The sequence below is a fragment of the Talpa occidentalis genome, unplaced genomic scaffold (assembly GCF_014898055.3).
Source record: "Talpa occidentalis isolate TD23 unplaced genomic scaffold, MPIMG_talOcc4v2.1 talOcc4.16, whole genome shotgun sequence".
NCBI lineage: Eukaryota > Metazoa > Chordata > Mammalia > Eulipotyphla > Talpidae > Talpa > Talpa occidentalis.
Window position 1 is genome coordinate 48,821,867 of NW_023601653.1, and position 20,880 is coordinate 48,842,746.

At 41.0% G+C, this 20,880-nt stretch overlaps 1 protein-coding gene across 1 annotated transcript in view; it reads right to left on the reverse strand.

Annotated features, from left to right (window-relative positions):
• Positions 1–20,880, reverse strand: part of FAR2 (fatty acyl-CoA reductase 2) — a 151,780-nt gene that overhangs the window by 23,048 nt on the left and 107,852 nt on the right. The window contains exons 3-4 of the mRNA XM_037514175.2: positions 7,637–7,812; positions 4,862–5,041 (exon numbers count right to left, since the gene is read on the reverse strand). Coding sequence (XP_037370072.1) covers positions 4,862–5,041; positions 7,637–7,812 — 356 coding nt within the window. The remainder of the gene's footprint in view (positions 1–4,861; positions 5,042–7,636; positions 7,813–20,880) is intronic.

Sequence of the window (20,880 nt, forward strand, 5' to 3'; positions counted from 1 at the left end):
CCACACCAGCCACACCACTGACAAGCATCAAGTTATTACTAATGTGTGCTTGCGTGAATGTGCCACAGCTGTGTGCCCGCACCTTCTGGGGATGTTCAGGACCAGGTAATCCTGCCAGTTTTTTTTTTTTTTAATAAATTTTATTTTTATATTCCCCATACAATTGCAACCCCCTTATTTTGACCCCGATCTCTCCCCTCCCCGCCCTCCACTCCCCATAGAGTGTCTCTGGTTCATAGTTGTTTGTTGATTTTGATTTTCACTTTCTTATAGTTATTCATTTTCCTGGTCCCTTATTTAAGTTTTCTAGATTCCTGCTATGAGTGAGACCATCCGGTATTTTTCTTTTTCTTTTTGGCTTATTTCGCTGAGCATGATCCCTTCCAGCGCCATCCATGTTGCTGCAAATTGCATGTGTTTATCTTTTTTGAATGCTGAGTAATATTCCATGGTATATATGTACCACATCTTCTTGATCCAGTCATCTATTTTTGGGCATTTGGGTTGTTTCCTACGTTTATAGCAGCACTGTTTACAATAGCTAAGCTTTGGAAACAATCCTGCCAGTTTTGAGATAGGAGCTGAAGGGACGACTGAGGCCTGGTATTCCAGGGCTACAGGATGCACAAAAGATGGGCTGGGTAGAGCAAGGGGTGGGGGGCTTTCACCTGAGAGGAGGGGCAGGGAATGGGTATGGAGTTTAGGGCCTCAGTTGTATTTCCCTTATTAACAACACAGAGCTGGGGCATGTGGGCCTGCTGTAAAGAGGAATCAGCTTTTTTTCCTTCCTATGTAGAGAAATCTAGTTCCTCCCTACTGTGTGTTTCTTCCCTGTGAGAATCCCTGGTTACTCAAACAAAACGTTTTATCTCTGGTCCCCAAATGTGTAGGCCTTTCCCTCATACCCAGCAATTCTGTGACACTGGTTGGTTATCTATAGTTGAACCCTGTTCTATCAGCCTAGAGAATGTGCCAGACCCCATAGGTTGGGGGCTCAGGTCCCACAAGACCACCTTGGGTGCCAGTCACCAGCCCAGGTTGTCACCTGTGCTTCAGACCAACCAGCTTTAGATGGAAGGTTCCAGAGCACCTCCTTGGGTTTGATGACTATGCTAGGGTGCCTCACAGGATGAAGGATACAGATGATCATCCACATGAAAGGTTACACAGGGTGAAATCTGGAAGGGCCCTGAGTGCAGGAATTTCTGTCACTGTGGAGCTGGGGTGCCTTGCATCCCCCTGTGTATGTGCTCTCCCATCTGGGAGCTCCCAAACCCCCTACTTATTGACACTTTATTGAAGCTTCCTCATGTAGGCATGATCGATTAACTGTTTCTAGTCCCTTTGCCCTCTCTGGGGGTTGGGAGATGGGAATGACAATTTCAGGTTTATAAACCTGGTTCAGTCTTCCCGGTGAGCAGCCCATCTGGGAACCCCTGAAAGCCTCTCGCTGGAACTGGAGATGCTCCTCTCACTTGAGAATTTACAGGTGTTTCGGTTGCTCTGTGCCAGGAACCAGGGGCAGAGACCACATATGCTTTTTTTTTTTTTTTTTAACCTCACACCTAAGCAACCGGGAAAGTTCCTGGCAAAAAGGGCAATGCATCTTTTATTTCACAGTTCTGAAATCCCCATCCAACTGGTTTTCTGGAAAAGGAAAGGTTCATTTAACTTTTCCATGGGCAATTCCTTTTTCCTTAAATGATTCTTTCTCTCTGCTTAACTGAGGCATAATTGACAAGCAGAACTGTGCGCTAGCCGAAGCATACATGGTGGTGATTTGTTATATAGACAGACCGTGAGGGGCCCCCCCTGAGTACTTAACACATCCACGTGGATGGGTACATTGAGATCACAAAGCCTAGGGCACAGCTTGGAGAGTATTTTGGCTCTTCTTTAAATCTGAGAACCACCGAGATACTAAGAACAATGACAGCCATGAGGTGCCACCTAGGGGGTTACTGTTAATAAAAATCCCCAAGGGAAATAGAAATCTAACAATGATGGAAAATAATTTCATTATTCAACCGCAGGCCAACTGCAACATCAAGAAGAAATCAAAGAAAAATACTTTCTTAAAACAAACCAACTAAATCTGGACCGAGCCGAATTAATTTTGATTCAGAATGACCTAATGCTATCTGCCATTCTAGAGCTTGAGATAGATTTACCTGATACAGAGTTTGCTAAAATAGCTGGGGGAGTTGCGAAGGGGCTGCTGGACCTTATCAAAACAATTATTTAAAAATAAACAGGTAGGTTTTTCAGAGACATACTGTAGGGGAGGAGAAGGGAGAGAGGTGGGAGGGAGGGAGGGAGGGAGGGAGGAGCACAGGGGACTGAGGTGATGGTGCACGGGTGCTTTGGGGAAGGAGATTCTATGGGGACTCAATCTGAGGGGGTGGGGGGAGCAAATATTGTCTAAAAATGTAAAAAATGATAAATGTTAAAATAAAAAAATGAAAAAAAGTTAACAGGTAGGTTTTATTTGAAGTTTAACAAGAAAAAAAAAAAAAAGGGCAGTCAGAGAGTGGGGTAAATTGTGAGCATATAGGTCTTTACACCAAGACTTTACATCTCCAGTTACTAGCTGGCCATGGAATTCTGTCATCTATTCTGGCTTTTGCCAAAATAAAGAAAACTAACAAAGGTAACCTGGCCATGAACAATGATCTACCACTATCAAACACTTGCTACTCATTCAGCAGATTTTGAGTCTTGCTGTGGGCTGGCCCTGGCCAGCGACGAGGTGCAGGAGACACCCATCTCCTCCAAGGGGCTCGTGGTGGCCTGGGGTGCACAGAGAAAAGCTTGGGTCTTTAGAATGGGGTGTCCTGCTCCTCAGGCAGGACAAGAACAGGGCACTGTGGGGACACCAGGTGAGGCCAGCCTGGATTTGGACTTCTAGGACTAGGTGTCTGAGGGGGGATCCACCAGGGGCGCCCAGGAGGAAGTGGTCTCCAGAGAGAGTGGCATCAAGGCAGAGGCAGAGCACATGAGAGTGTCTGGGCCAAAAGGAAGTGCTACCACATGAGGGGGCTGGGGAGACAGGAGCCCTGCAATATACTTCCGAGCGAATGAACGTGCCAGACTTCCAGTTAACATGACACTGTGGTTCTTGAGCTGCATTCCCAATGTAGTTAATTGAGATAAACTGCACTGCCATCCTTAGTTCAATTTGGTTATATATTTAATGCTTCCCTGGAAGAGCCAGGAATGACAGACAGACAGATACAGAGCCCTGGTCAATCATAATTTGTCACAGGTCACGCTCAAGGGCCTGCCTTTCCTGGTAGGCCTGGGGCTTTGGACAAGGAGGGAGGTAGGTGCAATATGGGGTGCCTGGAGAAGTAGATCCCAATGGTGAACTGAATTTCATTCCTATATCTGCTCAACCCTCAAGTTCCTCTGCTGCCTGTCTGTCCATGTGGGAGGCGTCTGCAGTGGAGTGAGTCCTGGACCTTGGCTGCAGGTGTAAGCTCTGTTCCTGGATGTGTCACACACTCACTGGGAGAGGACACTGCGAGGACAGAGCAATGCTGCCCAGAAGGCACCCAGGCTTAGCTCACAGGCCGCAGTGTGTCTTCAACAATCCTGGCTATCTCGGGACTATGAAAGTTCCCTTTGCACCAACTAAGCAAACAATTGTTTATTAGCAACTCTTCAGTAACCTCCAGTTCCTTTGGATACTGTCCTTTGTCCTGGATATTTTTTTAAAGATTTATTTTATTTATTTATGCATACAGAGCTGGGGTGTAGGCCAGAGGACTGGGCTGGGGGTTGGTGAGAGGGTTCACCAGAGACAGAGTGGGGAAGCAGAACATGTGGATTGACTGAAATACACTGCTGAGGGGAACAGGGGTCAAACTCATGCTGCAGTGGCTGTGGATAGCTTCACAGTGCTGATACTTAGCTCCTTATGCCACCAGGGAGGCCCTGTCCTGGATATTTCTAAGTGACAAGTAAACGCTCAGAGCTGTATGAGATAAAATGTTTGTCCTGAAGGGGAATGAACTCTTGGTTTAGTAAGCTTCATTTTAAAAATGATATCTTAAATAGAAATACAGTATATGAAATTAAAATTTGACACATTCACTGGGAAAATCTCTTTTCTATAATACTTTTCATGCAGAGTTTAGGACAATAACAAGATCAACTTTGTAAATGGAGGACAATCAAGACAGAAACATACTTAAAATTCTGAGAGCAGAGCCATATCCTGCGAAGAAAGTGGTTGCAGTGAGTTGGCAAGAAAAGAAACATTCAGACACAGTTTCTCTGGCACAACAGGTTAAGAGGCTCACCTCTTCAGCCAGACAGGCGGATTCTCTCCTCTCTGTTAGTTCTCCTTTACTGACCTTTTGATTGACAGCTATTAAACACCCCCAGCACTGCAATCACTATTTTACCTAACTCACTGTATCATCACAACTGCAAGATGAGCACTATTTTTAATTCCATTTTAAAAATGAAGAAATGGCGGCTCAGAGAGGCCAAGGAACTCGTGCAAGATCACACAGTGAGTAGGGTGCTGAGCTGTGAGTCAAACTCATGTCAGTATGACAGCACTGAGTTCATCAGGAAGCGACGAACCACACCTATGCGAGGTCTTCCCACCCATCCTGCACAATCTTAAACTAAGACAACGCTTCTGTGGGACTGTCCTATCCTGACTAGCCCATTCCCAACCACTGTCATCCCCTCGGGGATGATGGGAACAGGCGCAGGGCAGCAAAAGAGCACCTTCCTGCAGCAGGGTGTCCCGCAGCAGGGCATCCTACTCTGTGCCCTCATCGCTGACGCCTTCTAAGAAGCAAAGAAATCAACAAGCTCCCCTCTTCCCCTTCTGAACCCAACTCACTGCATGGAGTCGATGATTTTCTTGGGCTCCACCTTGCAGGGATAGACAACTTCATCAATGTGTTTCAGGTTACAGTTGGCAAAGGCAGTGGAGATGTGCACGAAGACCTCAAGCTTTGGCATCTGGCTGGCTATGAGCAAGAGCTGCTGCGTGGCGGTCACATTCAGCTGCACGGCATGTCTGTGGAAGACATGCAGAAGGAAAGACAGGGAGGCCAGTTAGTCTCCACCCTGTGGGATGCACCTGTTCCCAGGAAGGGCATAAGTCAGGAGCAGGGAGAAAAGCAGGGTCATGGCGACCTGGTGGAGTGCACCCTGGGATGTGTGGCACGTCGCTGTCGCATTCTGCACACGTAAATGCTACGCATTAAAGTTCTTCGGCATCTAGAAGCCACTTAGTTCCAAATAAATGGGGAGGAAAAAACTGCCTTCCTCTGCGTGTGTGAAGGGGCTCCTACACCAGCCATGAAAAGCCTAGAAACACACAAATGAACCCTCTCACACAAGAAGCTGGAAAATTCAAATGAACTGGAGGCAAGCAACAGTTGACAGTGGCTGCAGAATGGAAAATGTAAGTTTCCCTGGCAAAGGGACAGGTCAGACATGAAAACTGAAATCAAAATTCTAAATTTTAGCAAATAGAACACAAAGTATTATAAATGCAAAAAGTGATGAAAGAGTTCATGTCAGAAATATGTGATTTCAACTATATTAGGAAACCTCCTAATATAATTCAAGAGAAAAACTCCCTGTTCCTCCACAAAATTTTGAAATGTTAAAAGCAACATTCAATATTCAAATCCAATTAATTTAAAAACTTTCACAAGGAACAAAATGAATGTTCACAAGGAACAAAATGAATGAAAAGTACATATTTCTATTGGCCAGCCTGCATCCTGATTAACAGTGAGAAGCGAGAGCTTTGACAGCCAGGATCTAGGAGGGCCCCCACAATCACTGCACTGCTCTGAAGGTTCAGCCTTGCAAATGAGAGAGGAAACAAACAAGTGACATGCTAATACTGGAAAGATGGTCAGCAAAATCACAAGAGAAGACTTTCCTGTATATCCAGAAAACAAAAAGCAGCAGCTAAATCAAAACCCAACCAAATCTGGGATGTATATTAAGACAATTTAGCAGGGTATCCATTTCCCAAAGTTATGAAGAGAAAATCACAAGCTTTCCTAGAAAAAACAATCAGAGAACATGATGGAGGAAAGGTGCACATACTCAAAATGGAACATGTAAAACCTATATTAAATAAATCATTAAGTGACCAGGAACTATATAAAGAAAATCGTAAAACATCCTTAAAAGAACAGAGGAATAGACAGACATTAGTTGTTCTTCAATAGGAAGAACCAATGTTTAAAATGCTGAGTTTTTCTAAATTAATCCATTAATCATTAGGTGAAATGAATTGAACTCCCCACCTTTTACAGACTTGGCAACATTTTCCTAAGTTTAATTAAGATGCATAAGCAGGTCAGACTAGTCAACAAGATTCTATTAAAAATGATGATTATACTTGTATAATAAAATTAAAATGACAGTAATTAAAATACTGTGGTATTAGAAGAGAAAATCTTTTCCATTTATTTAACAGAACAAAATCAAGAGTTAAAAAATGACAATTTAGTTTCAGAGTTACATTTCAAGTGAGGAATGAAAATAAACCATTCAATAAAGGTTGTTGAAGAAGGAACCATCTGTTAGAAATCTTTAAAAAGCTACTCTACTTTCACAGCTATAACACACTTCTTTTTATAACATTTTCTTGACTACTCCTCTTCACAGCAACACAAATTTTCAGTGAGTCAAATATTTGAATGTGAAAATTAAATAAAAACACTAGATGAAATTATGAATGACTGCATAAAAATAGAAATTGAGAACAAATGCTAAACTACTTTGAGCCTTATAAAAGATAGTTAATATGCTAATTCTTCCAACAAAAGTTAACATTGATAAAAAAGTTTTATTCAAAAAACGGGCAAAGAACATGAAGGAACACTTCAAGAAAAAATAAAATAAAAAGCTAAACATCATCTAAATGCCTACAACCTCTCTAATTAGCAAGGAAATAAAAATCAAAGCATGCAATACCATTTCCGTTATCATACCGGTGAGTAAGAACTAAATATGCTACCTCAGGATGGCTATGGTGTCCGAGATGAGCCATTATGTGCAGAGAACAGTGTGAATGAGAGCACATGGAAAAAGCAACCTGGCACTCTATGGCATAACTGTTTATAGCCTGGGCACCTGCATGTACCTAACACTTCCTGGAATTTACCCAAAGGAAAGGACACAAAGGTATAATATATATATATGAAATACACACACAGATGTTCACTGCAGAGCTGTCTATAATTATGAAAAATTAGGACAAACCAAAAAAAAAGTCCACCAATACAGAACTGGTAGAATATATTCTATATAAGTATAATAGGATAAGAAAATGATTATTGACAATAAGAGCCAATTATACAATTGAGCAGGATGCAAAAAATCATTCACACTAGGATGCCCTCTTCTGGCAAAATTAAATATAAATTTAGTGACAGATACAGAGGAAAGTTGGGGAGGACATTTTCCCCCCATATTAAGTGGATATCTCAGGATGGTAAGATTTTGGAGAAGTTTTACTTCTGTCTTTTTTTCATAGCAAATGTTCCTTTTTTGTTAACAGAAACCATAAAGCAAATGACACCATGTGCATGTACACACATGCACACACACCAGCCCTGGGGGTGGGGTGGGGAGTGGAAGGTACCTCAAGGGGTCGTCAAAGCGCACGGTGGCTGCGCAGTGGAAGATGATGTTGGTGCAGGACAGAAGCTCCTGCATGTCCTCCTTGCTGATGGCCAGGTCATTCTGATCGAGGTCGGCATAGATAGGTCTGATCTTCTCATGAATGTTTGGACAAACCTCTTTGACTTTTTCAAACAGCTGAAAGAAATGAGAGTCCAGTTTCAGAGATCCTCACTGTCACATTGCTCTTGCCTGTGCCCACAGGTTTCATTCTAATTCTCAAAAATGGATTTTAATTGTAATAGGAGCACTCTAAGAAGGCATCTGATCAAAAGATATTTGCTTCATTTCATGCAATTCAAAGTCAGCTTAGTCCAATTCCTGCTCCTCTTAGTTGGAGAGACATTTGAAACAGTTCCAATCAGCAGTGAGGAGTCTGAACTTCCCTGGGGGGTGAAGGCGAGCAAGTTATATTCTGCTTCGGGAAGGCAGTTTCATGTTTGTATGTGGGCAGGGAAACACTGTTTTCAGTGCAAAATTACCAGCCTTTACAAATTACCAACAAGATCATCATCCTTTACAAAAGAGGACTCATGAATGCAAATTCAAGACTATTTGGTCAACTGGCCCAGATACGCAGGGAGCATCAACATAAAATTAGAAAATGAGAAATTAGGCAAATTTGTAATGGGAAAAATAAGTAAGAAACTTTATGTCATTCTAATATAAATAGCAGCTATTTTCCAGTAAGAAAATTAGATGAGCACAAGTACTTTTTATAGGATTTTAATTGATTTTTAAAATCTTTTTATTTATAGATGAGAAAGGAAAAAAGAGAACTGGCAGCTTTTATTACAATTATTCAGATGCAACAGAATCTCTACTTTCCTCTCCACACACAAGTTCTTAAATTAAATTGGTATTTTCCATTTTCTCAGAAAGTATGATTTAAATATCTGAGTCCCAAATGACCTGAGTCCCAAACTATTTTGATAAAACCAATTTACTGTAGTCCTGGCATCTAGTATCAACAATGAAGAAATGTAAGCCTTTAGAAAGGCTAAGAGCAGAGAAAACAATTTTTTGGTTCTAAATTTATGGTTTTAATACAATAAATAGCAAAGAGGATCTTCTCGCCTTTAATCCCATTATTGGGCATAGAAACTGTGGCCGGGTGTTTAGAGAAACCAAGACCACTTGTCAGAGAGGGTCACATTCAGAGCCATCTGGGGAGGCCAGTGCTCCCTGTTGCTCAGCTACCATCTTTCTGTTCTATGGTCAATCTTCTCAGTGGGGCATTATTGCCATTCTGAAAATATTCTGTTAATCCTCAATGCTTTTTTTTTTTTTTTTTTTAAATATAGACGCATGTTTATTTATTTATTTATTTATTTATTTATTTATTTATTTATTTATTGTTTATACAAGCACTGGGTACAGTCAGAAGTGCGGGAGGGTGAGAGAATTCACCAGAGCCAGAGCGGGGAGCAGAGCAGGCAGAAGGACCGAAGTACACTGCTGAGGGGAGCAGCGGGCGGCAGGAGAGGTCTGCGCGCCATGTGGGACCCTCCTCTGGTGGCCGGGGAGCAGCCGGGGATCGAACCGGCGCCATAGAGGCCGCCTGTAGCTTCGCAACCCAGCGCTCAACCGCTGCACCACCAGGGAGGCCCCTCAATGCTTTTTTTGACACCTGGGATTGATAGGTCTTTCTCATTCAGCAGGATTCAGTTAGCAACTCTAACCTGGTGGAGCACAAGCTAAATGTCTGCTGCCAGCCAAGTGTTGTCCTTCATGTTAGTTGTACTACAAATATACATGCTTGGAAAAGTTCATTTAATTAAGATTTGTGCAATTTCCCCCTTTATTAACTGAATTTGTAAATGGCTCTTTTTTGAACCTGCATGATAGATTTTATTCACTGGAAGTTTATTTAGGGTTTTGTGGAGCTGGACTCATCTATGGGAATTCTGGCTGCTTGAGAGCAAGAAGTGAGGGTGACATCAGGGTCCACTCTGGTGCAATGAGGTTCCAAGCGAGCGGCAAGGTTAGAATTCTCTCTGGCCTTTAGTTTTCTGACTTTAAAAGGCAGAGGATACTGTTGTCTCACGTCATACTTTCCAACAACCTGTGAGTCGTGGACAGCAATGGAGCCAACTTACAGCGTTACTATTTTAGGAACTCACTCCTATTCCAGGAAATAATGTCCCAATCTGTATTCTATTTATTGATTTATACTTTCAAATCAAGAGCATTTCTGAGTGAATAAACTGCAACTAAAACAAAAGAGTCCAGGCTTCTGATCCAGGTCGTAGTTGACTGCATCACTCAAGACAAATCAATGCATTGGCTGCATGAATTCAAACCCCAGTGCTACCCTTTCATGGTAACACCGCTGCTCGATGATCTGACTTGCCTGTCTGAGTATCACCTACTTCTAAGGCATCTAACAAAGCAATGCTCTTGAGATGTTGACACATCCTGCTAGAGATTCCACTCAACGGCCATCCATGGCCCAGTGCTCTTCAAAGTTTCTCACCAAATCAACTGCACTGGAATTGCTGGCAGGCAGATGAAAAGTGTGTATTCCCAGGACAATAACATGCCCACTGAGTAAGAAATTTCTTGGGCAAACCAAGCAGTTTGCATTTCCCTAGCTGATTTTAACTGATGCTGAGAAATTCTTGAGTTGGAGCTTAAATGTGGAGAATGGCTGATTAGCAACTGCATGGGACCCACTTCCCTTTGGTTGTGCTTCCCTACTTGTATGAACATAAGAAAAATCTCGGGACTGGTCAAACACAATTTCCTCGACCCTCTCAGAGACCCTGACTCACTCTGGAGGTTGGGTAGGTGGCTCAGGCAGCTTCTTTTTCAACATGTTCCATAGCTGGAACATGGTCCAGGTCAGAAACACCAACTGAATGAAGACCAGGGTATTTCAAAGTTGATGTGTCAGGGGCAACTGAGGGTTTATGGACTATTTCACATTTTTTCCAGAGAAGTTCACTTGAGATATTCCATACAACTTGCCAAGCTCTGTCTTTGCCCATACATCCACCTCCCAGTGACATCATATGGGACGGTCCCTTAATGGAAACCCTGAGTTTTGCCCAGTCTTCTCAGATGACACATTCTAAATCCAGCATGATCTCACTGTTCCCCCTTCCCTATCTGGTTACTAGATTTATAGGACTGACCCAACCATTACTGATATTCTCTCAGTGAAACATATTTTAGACTCTGGCCTCACAACCACCTTTAATTAACTACTGCACTTTTGCGATTATGTTTTTAAGTTATAGATACTGTCTTCTTGACATTTCCTTGTAGAAGTGTCCTTATAGAAACTTCCTTATTCAGAGTGGATTACAATTAACTTAGGATCCTATATTGATATAAATGGGATGTGATGTTAGCAAAAAAAAAAAAAAATCTTTAATATACTAAAGAATCCCAAAATGCTTTCAACATTTGTTGGAATTTCACAACTGGATGATTTATTTGCTACTCACTGCCTGTTACAGAGGGTTAAGTCATATCTTGTGAAGCAAAGCCATATTCAAGAGAAAATGATCAATCTTGCTAAAATGTTCTGATTATGAGAGCTGACTGGCTCCCAATTAAATGAGCACACATTTCATAATTAGAGTAAGTTTCCAGCTTAGGAACTCTGGGGACCCAAGGATGAACAGTGTGGGTGTGTGGTAAGTGCATTCACATTTCAGCCTAGGAAGTCTGGTTTATTTTCCTTTTCAGCTTCCCAGATTTTGAGAAAAAAAGATTTTTATTTTTAAGATTTATTTTATTTTATGTATACAAGAAAACTGGGGTGTAGGCTAGAGGTGTGGGGGGTGAAATGATTCACCAGAGACAGTGTGGGGAGCAGAACAGGTGGATCTACTAAAATACACTGCTGAGGGGAGCAGTGGGTGAGACAGGAGAGGTCTGCTGGGCCATGTGGGTAGCTCCCTGACTGGGGATTGAACTCATGCCTCATGCTGCAGTGGCTGGTGATTAGCTTGGTAGTGCTGAGACTTTAATCCCTGTGTCATCAGGGATACCCCGAAAAAAATAAGATTTTTTGAAAAAATGAAACAATGTCAGATAATTGGAATATTTCTAAAAATTAATTTTCATAAAAAATTAATTTATATAAACAGCTTCAAAACTAAAAATCAATTGAGCATATATCTGATGATACAATATTAAAAACTCATGAGGCTTTGCTGCCTTATTTATTTGCAATTGTAAAAAGGGGGTTCCCCCCTCACTATAAAAGTGAAACATACTCATTGCAATTATATTTGGAAGATTTTGGAAAAAGATTACAGCTCTTATGTTTTCACTCTAAATAGGTGCTTTTTTACTTACCATAAAAATAAATATGCTCACTATAATGACAGTGTGAAAATTTTGAACTTCCCAAAGAGAAATTCACCCAAGATTCTTTTTTTTTTTTTTTTTTTTTTTTGTGGGACCTCGCCGGTGGCCGGAGAATGAACCTGCGTTGCAGAGGCTGCAGGCAGCCTCATAGGCCAGCGCTCAACTGCTGTGCCACCTACGGAGGCCCTCACCCAAGATTCTATCAACATTTAGGGCCATTAGTTAAGATGATCCTGCATAGAGCTTTGTGTCTTTTTTTCCCCCAAGTGATTATGAGAATTTTCTCATATTATTTAATATTTTTAACTAATTTGTTTCAAAGCCTGCATACTAGCCCAGCACCTGTATGCATCATTGTTTACTTCCTCATTCCTTCACTGTGGAACACTCAGGTCAGCGCCTGACCTGAGTATCACCTACTTTTAAGGCGTCTAACAAAGCAATGCTCTTGAGATGTTGACACATCCTGCTAGAGATTCCACTCAATGGAGTGCAAGAAATATGTTAGTACTTTGTGTGTATCTCTAATTGTTTTCTCAAAGTGAGACTTTAGTTATCTTTGTGAGAAAGTTCTCAAAAATCTGCCATTAATTCAAATAGCTTTGCCCCTACTGACATGTTCCATGAAGTGCTTTGAAAAATACCTATGAAACTGAGACTTTCTTCTGAGTCTGAAGCCATTTTATGTGACCAATGGATTAAAAATAGCTTCCATAGTGGTTGGACCAGTTTGCACTCCCACCAGCAGTGCAGGAGTGTTCCTTTTTCTCCACATCCTCGCCAACATTTGTTGTTGCTAGTTTTTTTATTATGTGCCATTCTCACTAGTGTAAGATGGTATCTCATTGTAGTTTTGATTTGCATTTCCCTGATTACAAGTGATGCTGAACATTTTTTCATATGCCTGTTGGCCATTTGCATTTCCTCTTTGGAGAGGTTCCTTTTTAGCTCTTCTGCCCATTTTTTGACTGGATTATTTACTTTGTTTTTGTTGAGACTCTTCAGCTCTTTGTAGATTTTTGTGATCAGTCCTTTATCTATAGTGTGTGCAAAAATGTTCTCCCAGTCGGGGGGGGGGTGTCTGTTTTGGTTACTGTCTCTTTTGCTGTACAGAAGCTCTTTAATTTGATATAGTCCCAGCTGTTCATCTTTGCCTTTGCTATCACTGCTTTGGGTGATGAGTCTTTAAAGATGTTACTGAGGTGCATGTCATGTAGTGTTTCGCCTATATTTCCTTCTATATGTTTTATGGTTTCAGGTCTTATGTCTAGTTCTTTAATCCATGTTGAGTTGGTTTTTGTGCAACCACTTTGGAAAGCTATGTGGAGATTCCTCAACCTGCTAAAGATGGAGCTTCCATATAATCCAGCAATTCCACTTGTAGGTATTTACCCAAAGGACACGAATCATTAATTTAAAAGGGCGCCTGCACCCCTATGTTTATAGCAGCACTATTTACAATAGCTAAGCTATGGAAACAACCCAAATGCCCAAATATAGATGACTGGATCAAGAAGATGTGGTACATATACACCATGGAATATTACTCAGCAATCAAAAAAGATAAACACATGCAATTTGCAGCAACATGGAGGGATCATGCTCAGTGAAATAAGTCAGAAAGAAAAAGAAAAATACCCAATGGTCTCATTCACAGCAGGAATTTAGAAAATCTAAATAAGGGACCAGGAAAAAGACTAATGATAATAAAGTAAAAATCAAAATCAACAGCAACTATAAACTAGAGACACACTACAGGGGTGGGGGGGGGAGGGATTATGGTCAAAATAAGGGGGTTGGGGATTGTAAGGGGACTATAACCAAGATGAAAATGCATACATTGTGCAAAATGAAAAATGATGTAAAAATGTATTAAATAAATAAATAAATAAATAAATTGAGAATGGGATGGTTAGATGGAGGCTGGTAGCAAAGGAGGAAAGGGAGAAATGGGTTATGCTTTTCTGGTGTATGTAGTGGGTAACAAACATCTAAAGAGGTGTGAACCTATATCCCTAAATCATATACCGTGTGGTAAACCATTACCTCAATAAAAATAATACAATTTAAAAAAAGTAGCTTTCTTTTCAAAACATCTCCCACTTTCAAGCTGCTCCCTCTGAAAGCATGGAAACAGTAAGTGCGAGCTGGGAGTTGCCTGTCCATGAAAGGGAAGGAACAAAGCAGATGCATGAATTTTATAGAAGGGGCAGAACCATGTTTCTTTGAGACATGGCGGGAACCAAAGTCACACTGCTAATATATATTTTTTTAAAGATTTATTTATTTATTTATACAAGCACCGGGTACAGTCAGAAGAGCCGGAGGGTGAGAGAATTCATTAGAGCCAGAGTGGGGAACAGAACAGGCAGACCAATGAAGTACATTGCTGAGGGGAGTAGAGGGCAGTAGAAGAGGTCTGTGCACCATGTGGGACCCTCGCCCGGCGGCTGGGGATCGAACTGGTGCTACAGAGGCTGGGGATCGAACTGGTGCTACAGAGGCTGCGGGCAGCTTTGCAACCCAGAGCTCAACTGCTGCGCCACCGGGGAGGCTCCACACTGCTAATATTTTTACTTATGCTTCAAAGAAAAATTTCCAAGCCTCATTCCTGATACAATGAATCTACTTTTAGGAACATGGTATTATTTAAGGGGAGTCAGAATTCATGGCTTACTAGTGTGACTGTTGAGAAATGTTGGGAGCGATGTCACTAAGATGGTGACTCAGGAGCTTCCTTGCTTTGCTCTACTTCCTGAGAGGAACAATTCTTAACTACTTGGGAATGGGACACCACCGAGAGAATTCTAAGCACGAGGGTGAGGCAGGAGCACCCCTGCACCACAGAGACCAACACAGAATACATTAGAAAGGACACAGAAAGAACCAAAGATCTGTGTGACAGGAGGTGAGTGGAGAAGGACAGTGAAGCAGCAGAAAGAGCAGGATTGCCATGATAACCAAAGCTCTGGAAATGAGAGAGCAAAGATGGTGTAGAAGTCCATGTTCCTGGACCAAGAGACCAAAGTAGAGAAGCAGAAGTGCTTCACACTGCCTGGGACTCCAGAGAAAATGAGAAAATGGTCCCTTTCCCAGAGAAAGGTACTTAAGAAAATGCTTGAGCCTACACTCCCTTTCCCTACTCCAGTCCTTTGCTGGCACAGTGATGTGTGCTGGCAGCCCTTAAACAGTCGGGTCTCAGACTTGAGACCCTAAAGAGGAGGGATAACAGTGGGCCACAGACAAGAACCACTTCTTCCTTATCACGACCCCCTCTTTACCCCACTGCTCCCTCCCCACTGACACAGCAGCATCTCTGTCACCACCCCATGCTTGTCTGGGGGTACCTAACAGTCAGCATAAACGTCCGTCAGTCAATCAATCAATCAATCAATCAAGAGAGCTATAGCTCAACCTGCTAGAAAAGATAAAGATAGCAGCTAAACACTAAGTTGCTGGTCTAGATGTTAAACAAACAAAATGTGAGGTTTACTTTTCAAAAGGTGGGCGGGCTTCGGTGTTCTGTGGTAGAAGGGATGGTTTCTGATCTTTTGTTCAGCAGCTGGCACACAACTTCTGTAAAGGGCCAAACAGCATGGTTTCTGTTGCAACACTCAATAAACTCATCACAGCTCCCACAAAAATTTCCATCTTCAATCAGATTGCTTGAGTACAACTTCATTATTATTTAAATGATAGGAAACCACCTAGCTGTCAGAGGACGAAAAAGACCTTTCATTGGAGGCCCATACCCTAAAACATAGAGAGTAGATGCCCCTGTTCAAAGAGCAACAGTGAAAGCCACTATTTCTAAGCCCTTACCAGCGAACAGCACTGTTCTAAGTGTCCTGCCTGGATGAACTTGCTCACTGCTCACAACAGTGCAGAACACAATGACTACTAGTGTCACATTTGGAAACTGAGGCTCAGGATGTGCAGGCACGCTGCTTGGGGGTAAGATGAGGACCCCAGCTCTGGTCTGACTCCTGAGACCTGTTCTTTTCTCACACCCATTCCTATGTCTTTTGCTAAGTTAGCTTAAAGGCATTCAGATAGGGTTGCTTGCTCACAGAGGCTCTGCATGACAGGACAAAATGACCACCCCATTTCAGGGCAAATGCCTATCCATCTAAGGGCACTCTTCCCCTCCGGCTAGTGATTAGTTCAGACCTGATGTTTTCCAATGAATCAATACATGGCATACCTTAGGCCACAGCGCATGGGTCAGAACTGGGTCACCCAGTTGTGGAAAAGAAGGGAAATTTACTAAGAGTTTCTAGAAAATAGGGCTCACTGATCCTGAGAGAGCGCTTCAGGCAGAGCTATCTCTCCTCATCCAAAGATTGTCAAACATGCACATACACAAGGATCTTATAACTGGGATCAAGCTGGAGTCAGCTGGCAGAGCTGGGAGGCTCGAGGACCCCTGCAGCAGATTCCAGCTGAGTCAGGCCGCTCGCTGCGGTAGCCCTGGCTTTTTCCTATTTGTGATCAACATGACATCTTTGTATTTCAAGTCAGTTTTGACTGGGTTTACTTTCATCTGAAGGTAACCTAATTATACAAATTATTTGTAGTCTTTAAGGCCTCAGCATACCTTTCTAGTCCTTAGTTTCACTTGTTTGGGACCAAACAGACAACCCAGAGTTTCCAAAACACACCACCTCATTCATGCATTTGTCAGTATGAGTCTTTCTGCTAACACATTCCTTGGCTCTCCTGCTCCTGGAGAACTTGCCACATTATGATCGTGTTTGACATGACTGTCGTTACCACTTGACTTGGCCAAGTCACCGTTTGTCTTCATAGCCTTACGCACTCTTAACCCCAAGGAGGCACTTCAGTAACTGTAGAATCAATGAAAACGTTGACCAGCATGGAGACCTGAATCACAATTAGGCAGAGGGGGCTGATCTGTGATAATGGAGATGTTCTGTGCCTGCCTGCCCCATGAAGGGTAGGCCTCTGCACATGGGCTACTGAGCACTTGAAGTGAGCCACTGAATTTCAGTGTGTAGAACTGAATTTTAGTTCTCATGATTGTAATTATTTTGACTTTAAAGAGATACATGCCACTCACATTTACTATACTGAATAGCATAACTGAGGTAAACAAATGCAAATATAAATAAATTAAACCCCAAAGACAGGAATGTCATCTAAATGTTTCTAGATATTAAGATAAATGGAAATATCTGGAGACAGTTTTATTTTGATTCAAATAAATTTATTTTTTTATATTTTATTTTATATAAATCATTTTTCATTTTTGCACAATGTATGCATTTTCATTTTGGTTATAGTCCCCAAACAACTGCAACCACCTTATTTTGACCCTAATCATTCCTCTCCCTACACCCCCATAGTGTGTCTCTGGTTTATAGTTGCTTGTTGATTTTGATTTTTTCTTTATTATTATAGTTAGTCTTTTTCCTGGTCCCTTATTTAGGTTTTCTAAATTCCTGCTATGAGTGAGACCATTTGATATTTTTCTTTTTCTTTCTGGCTTATTTTGCTGAGCATGATCCCTTCCAGCTCCATCTATGTTGCTGCAAATTGCATGAGTTTATCTTTTTTGATTCCTGAGTAATATTCCATGGTGTATACGTACCACATCTTCTTGATCCAGTCATCTATTTTTGGGCATTTGGGTTGTTTCTATAGCTTAGCTATTGCAAATAGTGCTGCTATAAACATAGGGGTGTAGGTGCACTTTTGAATTACTGTTTCTGTGTCCTTTGGGTAAATACCTAGGAGTGGAATTGCTGGATCATATGGGAGCTCTATCTTTAGTAGGTTGAGGAATCTCCACACAGCTTTCCATAGTGGTTGGACCAGTTTGCACTCCCACCAACAGTGCAAGAGTGTTCCTTTTTCTCCACAACCTTGCTAACATTTGTTGTTGCTAGTTTTTTTAATATGTGCCATTCTCACTGGTGTAAGATGGTATCTCATGGTAGTTTTGATTTGCATTTCCCTGATTACAAGTGATGTTGAACATTTTTTCATATGCCTGTTGGCCATTTGCATTTCCTCTTTGGAGAAGTTCCTTTTTAGCTCTTCTGCCCATTTTTTGACTGGATTATTTTGTTTTTGTTGAGTCTCATCAGCTCTTTGTAGATTTTTGTGATCAGTCCTTTATCATTAGTGTTGTGTGCAAAAATTTTCTCCCAGTCGGTGGGGTTTCTCTTTGTTTTGGTTATTGTCTCTTCTGTTGTGCAGAAGCTCTTTAATTTGATGTAGTCCCAGCTGTTTATCTTTGTCTTCACTATCACTGTTTGGGTGATGTGTCTGTAAAGATGTCTTTGAGGTGCATGTCATGTAGTGTTTCACCTATATTTCCTTCTATATATTTTATGGTTTCAGGTCTTATGTCTAGTTCTTTAATCCATTTTGAGTTGGTTTTTGTGCATGGTGTGAGGTAGTAGTCAAGCTTCATTATTTTGCATATAGCAACCCAGTTTTCCCAGCACCATTCATTGAACAAACTTTCTTTGCTCTAGTGCATATTCTTTGTTCCTTTGTCAAACATTAGTTGACCGTAAATCTGTGGATTTATTTCTGGATTTTCTATTTGGTTCCATTGGTCAGTGTGTCTGTTCTTGTTCCAGTACCATGTAGTTTTGATTATTATGGCTTTGTAGTATAGTTTGAAATCTGGGCATGTTATGTCTCCATTCCCTTCTTTTTTTTTTTCAGGAGGGCTTTGGCTATTTGGGGTTTTTGGTGGCTCCATATGAATTTCATCAATATTTGTTCTATTTCTTTGAAAAATGTCATTGAATGTTTTATTGGAATAGCACTGAATCCATAAATTTCTTTTGGTAGGATGGTCATTTTGATAATGTTAATTCTTCTGATCCATGAGCAGGGGATGTCTTTCCATTTCTTTGTGTCTTCTGTTTATTTTAGCAGTGTTTTATAGTTTTCTTTGTATAGGTCCTTTACTTCTTTTGTTAGGTTTATTCCCAAGTATTTGATTTTTTTTTTGTTTCAATAATAAAAGGGATGGTTTTCTTGATTTCTTCTTCTTCAGATTTATCATTTGTGTATAGGAAGGCTACTGATTTTTGTGTGTTGATTTTGTATCCTGCCACTTTACTAAACTGATTGATTAGTGTAACTAGGTTTTCTGTGGAGTTTTTGGGGTTCTCTATGTATATGATCACATCATCTGTGCATAGTAATAGTTTGACTTCTTCCTTGCCTATTCGGATTCCTTGTATGACTTTCTCTTGTCTTACTGCTCTGGCTAGGACTTCTGGTATTTTATTGAAAAGCAGTGGTGAGAGTGGACATCATTGTCTTATTCCAGATATTAATGGAAATGCTTTCAGCTTTTCACCATTGAGAATGGTATTGGCTGTGGGCTTGTCATAGATGGCCTTTATGATGTTGAGGTATGTTCCTTGTATACCAAGAATTTCAAGGGCCTTTATCATAAATGGGTGTTGTATTTTGTCAAAAGCTTTCTCAGCATCTATTGATATTACATCAGTTTTATATTTCTTTTTGTTAATGTTTATATTTCTTTTTGTTTAGCTATTTGCAATAGCTAAGCTATAGAAACAACCCAATTGCATTGATTGATTTTCAGATGTTGAACCATCCTTGCATCCCTGGAATAAATCCTACTTGGTCATGGTGAATTATCCTATGGATACACTGTTGGATACTATTAGCTAAATTTTTTTTAAAGATTTATTCATTTATACAAGCACTGGGTACAGTCAGAAGTGCGGGAAGGTGAGAGAATTCACCAGAGCCAAAGCAGAGAACAGAACAGCAGACTGATGAAATACACTGCTGAGGGGAGCAGTAGGTGTATCAGGAGAGGTCTATGTGCCATGTGGGACCCTCGCCAGGGGCCAGGGATCGAACTGGTGCTTCAGAGGCTGCGGGCAGCTTCCCAGCCCAGTGCTCAACCGCTGAGCCATCAGGGGAGGCCTTGTTAGCTAAAATTTTATTGAGAATTTTTGCATCAATGTTCATTTAAGAGATTGGCCTGTAGTTTTCTTTTTTCATGTTGTCCTTGTTTGGTTTTGGTATTAGGGTAATGTTGGCTTCATAGAACGTGTTTGGTATTATCCCTTCCTTCTCAATTTTTTGAAAGAATTTGTGAAGGATAGGCACTAATTTGTTTCTGAATGTTTGGTAGAATTCATTTGCAAATCCATCTGGTCCTGGGCTTTTGCTATTGGGAAGGGTTTTCATTACCATTTCAATTTCACTGCTTGTAATTGGTCTGTTTAGGTGTTCTATGTCTTCTCTATTTAGCTTTGGGTGATTGTAGAGTTGTAGGAATTTGTCCATCTCTTCTAGATTGTTGAGCTTGTTTACATATAACTGTTCATAGTAGTTTCTGATTATTCTTTTGATTTCTGCTGTGTCTGTTGTAATTTCTCCTCTTTCATTTGTGATCCTATTTATTTGTGCTTTCTCCCTTTTTTCCTTTGTGAGCCTGGCTAGGGGTTTGTCTATTGTATTTATTTTTTTTGAAGAACCAACTTTTGGTTTTGTTGAACTTTTGGATTGTTTTTTTAGTTTCTATTTCATTTATTTATGCTTTGATTTTTATTATTTCTTTTCTTCTACTGGTTTTGAGGTTTTGTTGTTGTGCTTTTTCTAGTTCTTTCAGTTTTGAGATTAGGTTGTTTCTTTGAGTTCTTTCTTGTTTCTTATATTTTTGCTATATATTTTCTTCTTATTACTGCTTTTGCTGCATCCTATACATTTAGGAAATTGGTGTCCTCCTTGTCATTCAACTCAAATTATTTTTTAATTTCTTCTTTGATCTCCTCATTAATCCAGTGGTCTTCCAGTAGTGTGGGTTTCAATTTCCATGAGGTAGGAGAGTTCCTTGCCTTCTTTTTATGGTGTATT